Source organism: Limulus polyphemus, unplaced genomic scaffold (genome assembly GCF_000517525.1).
Source record: "Limulus polyphemus unplaced genomic scaffold, Limulus_polyphemus-2.1.2 Scaffold4783, whole genome shotgun sequence".
NCBI lineage: Eukaryota > Metazoa > Arthropoda > Merostomata > Xiphosura > Limulidae > Limulus > Limulus polyphemus.
In genome coordinates, this window is record NW_013670393.1 from 13749 (window position 1) to 20326 (window position 6578).

General features: G+C 34.3%; 1 protein-coding gene across 2 annotated transcripts in view; it reads left to right on the forward strand.

The window, feature by feature from the left end:
- Positions 1-6578, forward strand: part of LOC111088934 — an 11508-nt gene that overhangs the window by 2350 nt on the left and 2580 nt on the right. Inside the window, exons 2-3 of one of the 2 annotated variants that reach the window (XM_022400284.1) lie at positions 479-1008; positions 3597-3782. In XM_022400284.1, coding sequence (XP_022255992.1) covers positions 495-1008; positions 3597-3782 — 700 coding nt within the window. In that variant the 5' untranslated portion in view covers positions 479-494. The remainder of the gene's footprint in view (positions 1-478; positions 1009-3596; positions 3783-6578) is intronic. The other variant, XM_022400285.1, reaches the window with a different exon arrangement.

The following is a 6578-nucleotide window of genomic DNA, read 5'->3' on the forward strand; positions in this document are numbered from 1 at the left end:
ATATATATATATATATATATATATATATATGACGGCTAAAGTTTCCATCTATAAGGCTTAACGTGACTTAATGAAACATTCAATTTCAGACTCAAATTTAAAAATAAATATGAAGTTCAACCTATCAGTCAGTTCACCACTTGTTACTGAGTTATCCCGGTTGCTGGAAATTCCGTCCCTCATCACACCTTGACGAAGGAACGAGACTAGTTTCCGTACAGTTTAACAGATTAGGCTTAAAGTTTATTCTTAGTTGTATAAAACAGTTTATCTACTGATTATTCAGAATAATAAGTGAATAACATCAATACTGGATATTCTTTAAGTCTAGAATAGGTCAACCAGAAACACAAGACATATAATTCTCAAATTTAGTTTAGATATAAACTCAGAGAAGGACTCGATGTTTTGTGTATATTTTGTATAATAAGTCCACGTATCACAAATATGAACATAAATATTTATATCTTACATTTAGATATTTAAAACAAACGATGTATTTGAATCTGAGAGGACTCCCAAGGCCAGTACCCCCATCCTTGTTCCTGGCATTCTTCCTGGGATTTTCCTCGTGTCTTCTTCTACAATGGATTCTAGAAGGAAATCGCCCAGAACCATTAGAAAAATCTGTGATGATCCCTGGCGTCTCCAGGGATTATATGTTACCCACGGATTACTCCAACTATCGTCTTCGTGCACTTATTGAAGAGATGTCGTGTCGCGCGTTCGGCATTGGAACAAGAGGAGGATTTTGTCTCACGCCAACGGAGCCCATGGTTGGCTACAATTACGTATGGTGTCCCGTGATATCAAATATCCTAGATGACCTTTTCGAGGGTCAAACTGTTGGAGATTTTGGATGTGGATTAGGACAATACGGCCGTTTTTTCCTCAGGAGAGGAGATCGACTAATGCCCTATAGCCCAGCATCTGAAGAAACGATATTCTTAAACAATTCTGAAGTTCAAGCTGCCTTGAAAAAACCACAAAAAGTCTTAACTTGGACTGGTAAGAATATGAATTTATTTATTTATTATTTCTCAGAAACAAGATTTTAATACGGGTTGTTATGTAGATCTACAAGCCTTTTTTAACTTATTCACTAATTTGATTCAGTATAATTTACTGACTATATCCTTAATCAATGAAATAGACATCTGGCTTGAAAAATGCTAAACAGAAATCTAGAAACACCTGGTTGCTCTACTTACTAGCCCCATATTGCTTAATGCTCTCGTGGTAACATTTATGTGACGTCACAATACGTTTTGATTTACTCTTGAGGAACTAGTCGGTTGAAACTGTTCAAATATTCGCTTTGATTTTTATTATAGTGCTGATAATAAAAGCGAACTGAATGAAAATAAACACTGTTAGTTTATATAATTACATTGATATGATGTATAGAGATACAGCCAACTTCAAGCTAAAGAAGACACGTTTATAGTTTAGACATTCGCCTCTAATATCTGGTTGATATTGCGATAATACCTTGGCCTCTTCACGACAATGGCTTCATAAAATGTCTAAAGGTGCCTCGTTAAATTTCAGTCCTTGGCACCTTCTTTTAAACTGTAGTTGTTTAATTGTAGCCTATTCTTCGAGAATTATGGTCAACAGTTGATTCATAGATCAGAAGAGAATTATGGTGGTGAAGGTGATGTTTAAATTTATCTCAGAGAAGCTTCATCTCATGTCTAATGATTGTACTGACCAAGAAAGATGACTGACGCAGATGACATGCTCTTTGGATGATATACAGATAATAAGAATGCCGAGGGTATTGCATTACAGTCGTGCGATAAACTCAGAACATTGTTGGCTCTTCTGAAATCATTAGAAATACACACTCTGCCATGAACACATTTCCCACACCATTACACCACCTCTATCAGCTTGCAAGGTCAGATGATCATAGGCAAAGTCAAGGAATTATTTGGGATTGTTTCTATATTATCAACACAGAATAGGATGAAACCCCAATCGTCATGTCACGTTACACATTTCTAGTCATACAACTGAAGTAGTGTTTCCTTGTTCGTATCTGGCTGCTACAAGACAGTTTCTGTAACTACCTTTACATGGCATGGTTGAAGAAACGATTAACTGCAGAATCCTATTACAGGAATAGATCAACTGGGACACAGTATGACGTCTGTTGCACTTTACAAACTTGTACATTCCTATCACTTTTGGTTTGACCCCCAATGAAAAGAAGCTTTCACTAGTGGTAAACGTACTCTATCGATTTTCACTGTTGACAGACTTTAATGTATATGAAGAACCGCTCAAAGAAACGGTCTTTAATAACAATGCTGCTGCTATATTTTGAACACATTTTTTGTCACTTATCATTTCACATGATTAATTTATTTTGCAAATACTTGGAATTTTCTACAAATATGTGTGTAAAGAGGCTCTAACAAGTGCTATTAAATGTACATGTACACAAAAAATACATGTGTTTAACATAAGTACTTCTAGAATTGTGACTTTTAAACATTGCTCAGATTTTCGACATACCAAAGGGTTGAGCTTCATGGTAAAGTGATAAAAACAACATGAACTGGTTAGAGAAAAATAATTCCTAATATTAAAATGTCCTCCTTTCAGAAATAGCACGTTTGGCGCTACACATCAACCCTTCTTTCATTATTTAATTTGTTTTAACTAAATTCGAGACAAGTTCTGTTAGGAAACACCAGGAAGGCCAAATAGAATGATAACGGATACATTTGGTGGGTTCTTATTCAGAAAACCAACAACAACAACAACTTATTCGATGACGAGGAATCCACTTTGAGACTAATAATGGCTGGAGACGGCTTGAATGGGTAATGAAGAAAAACTTTAATAATAAACAGCAAATGTACAACGTTTCGACAAGGTTTTGTCATCATCAACAACTTATGAAACAATAAAACAATTAATACCCACTTTATTTCGATGACGTTGCTCGTACACGGGATCTCACTATCATATATATTTTTTTAAGGTGAAGAAATCCAAGACCAGAATGTGCCCACAGCTGGATATGCTTAGCGTATTCAATGGCAACGCGTCTCGAACCTGGGATCATCTGATTTTCGGTCCGACACACTATTTATCAGGCTTATAAAGCATTTTTAAACTACTATATTAAAAGTAGTTTTTTAATGACAATTCTGACATGTTAATTAATATCAATTTCACAAACTAATAGCACGAGGAAACTTTTTGTATTCGACAAGGGCAAACCTCATGCCCAAGCCCTTCCAGATGCCCTAGAAATTTTTAAATACAAATAAAACTTACAGGAGACAACAGTTAACGAATTCGAATTCTCCTACAAGATTTTATTATGCAACAAACGTCATAATTTTATGATTTCTAGAACAAAAGTTATTCTGGTGGTGCCATCTTTTGGGCACTACAAGAAATGTTTTGATGGACGCCTCCCTTTCAAAAATCCAGACTCTAGCGTTAAGTCAGTAATTTTTCTTCATAAGTTTTGAAGTCTTAAAGTGTAAGAAGTTACAAAGAGACTAAAATGAAACTTGAAACTGTTTACCAAACGTCTGTTCCTTGTTAGATTAGGACTTATAACTTTTACGCAGGTTTCGATGGTGCAGGCAACATAGAAGCAGTGATTAAAGATAGATTTATAAAGTTTCTCGATCTTTCCGAAGAACAGCATCTTCCCGAGAAGTACAACTGGGTGATGAGTTTAGAGGTTGGAGAGCATATCCCTGCCGTATTCGAGGATACGTTTTTAGACAATGTTGTTCGCCATGCTTGTAATGGTAAGACTTTGAATCAGGATCTTTTGTTTGTTTGTTTGTTTTGTTTAATTTCTCGCGAAGCTGCTCGAGGGTTATCTGCACTAGCTGTCCATAATATTGAAGTGATAGAAAAGAGAGAAGAAAGCTAGTCAACGTTACTCACCGCCAACTCTTCGGCTACCCTTTACCAACGAAAAGTGGGATTGACTGTCACTTTATAACGACCCTTCAGCTGAAAGGGCGAGCATGTTCGGCGATGGGTTTCGATCCCCCCAAATTACGAGTAGAGTGTCCTAACCACCATGCCACATTAATAGTACTAGTGGTAGTAATAGAGTTAATACATAATTACGAAGGAGTCAAGCCCAATATTATGTTATTCTAACTTCGGTGGCACAGTGATAAATACAGTGCTTGTGTTACAGTACAAATCTATACGAAATATAAAATATTATCGATTTTTGGGAAAACTTAATGCTGTTAAAAAATTCAATACAATTTTTGGTACAATATATTTTAAGTGCTCACTGACCACTATATGAAACTTATGTTAAAAAATTCAATACAATTTTGGTACAATATATTTTAAGTGCTCACTGACCACTATATGAAACTTGTGTTAAAAATTCAATACAATTTTTGGTACAATATATTTTAAGTGCTCACTGACCACTAATAATGTGAACGCATTTTTTATGTTTAATAAACGTATTTTAAATGCCTATTGACCACTATTAAATTTAATACGTTTTTTGGGGTTTAATACAACTACAAGCCACTAGTGGCTCAGGGGTAAATTTGAAGACTTAGAACGCTAAAAACCGGTTCTTGCATACCCATGGTGGGCACAGCAGAGATAGCTCATTGCGTAGCTTTGTATTTAATTACAAACCAACACAACTACGTTTTGGTTTCTAAAAACATACATCCTTCTGAGCGATTTATTTTGGGTTTAACACATGAAACATTTCATCACGCAAATGTTTAACTCATGAAACATTTGATCACGTAAGTTTTTAACATATGAAACACTTAATCACGTAAGTTTTTAACGCATGAAACACTTGATCACGTAAGTTTTTAACGCATGAAACACTTGATCACGTAAGTTTTTAACACATGAAACACTTGATCACGTAAGTTTTTAACGCATGAAACATTTGATCACGTAAGCTATTAACAAATGAAACATTTGATCACGTGAGATAACGAAAGGAAAACATTGCCAGGTGAAACAACTCTAAAACAATAAGGTTAAACATCAGTAAAACCTTAGATAACCGTTCTTTACTGTAGCAACACAACTATAGAACAATAAGGTTAGACATCAGTAAAACCTTAGATAACCGTTCTTTACTGCAGCAACACAACTATAGAACAATAAGGTTAAACATCCATGAAGTACATTTTACATAAAGTGTATAAATCAGTACAGAAGAACGGTAAACTCTCGTTATCTGTAATATTTTCAGCCGTAATCCCAAACATATGTCTCTATTTAGGTTACTCAAAGCATGGGATAGAGCTCCGGATTTCGGAACTGGCGATCCAAGTTCGAGTTCGTACGATACTACAAACTACTCCCTGCACGTTAAACTGTAACAGTTTCTTAGTGTGAGATGGTGGGTGCTGCTAATTGGATGCTTTTTTCTCTGGCCAGTTGTTCAAAATTAGGGACGGTGGTTAACATGCCTAGCAGCTTTGCCAGAAGTACAAAATATAAAAATACATATTTCTATATATAGTTAGGCTGATAATGCGAAATCATTTTCATAGCTGTTAAAATAAATAATAATAACATAAAAAAGTATCTTAACAACTTTGTAAACATTAATATGTATGAAACTAATAGTTGATTTATTTATCCAATAACATTAATGAAAGTAACACTTTAACCAATCAAATGAATGAACGTAACGATTTATCCAATAACATTAATGACAGTAACACTTTAACCAATCAAATGAATGAACGTAACGATTTATCCAATAACATTAATGACAGTAACACATTAACCAATCAAATGAATGAACGTAACGATTTATCTAATAACATTAATGACAGTAACACTTTATAACCAATAAAATGAATGAACGAAACGATTTATCCAATGATATTAATGAAAGTAACACTTTATAACCAATAAAAATCTGGCTTCGATACCTGCGGTAGCAGAGCAAAGATAACTTGTTATGTAACTTTGTACTTTACAACAAACAAATAAATTCTATTTCTCTTCTTCTTCTTTGGAGTGCGACAACATAACTTAACTTTCGTTCTTTCCGGATGTTATATTGAATTAGTTATTATGAACTGTCGATACGTCATTGAAAATAGTGTATCAAAAATTCTAGGCTTAGCTACTACTTTTTTTTTTTCTCTTCGAGTGAGCTAAGTTTATTTGTTTTTCTGGTTGGTTAAAGTGTTACTTTCATGAATGTCATTGGATAAATCGTTTCGTTCATTCATTTTATTGGTTATAAAGTGTTACTTTCATTAATGTTATTGGATAAATCGTTACGTTCATTCATTTTGATTGGTTAAAGTGTTACTGTCATTAATGTTATTGGATAAATCGTTACGTTCATTCATTTTAGAGTTATAAGCCTTCAGACTTTGTCGCAGTGCCAATAGGGGGCGAGGAGTAAAGAGAAAAGAAAACTATTTACGATCAAATATTTACTTTGTCGATAAGTTTATTATATTAATTGATATGTAAATATAAAGACACCATAAGTAGTTTTATTTTAGCCTAACTTACTGATTTGGGTAAAGTTTTTGTCGGAATTCTACCAAAAAAGACGTCACTGGAGCTCC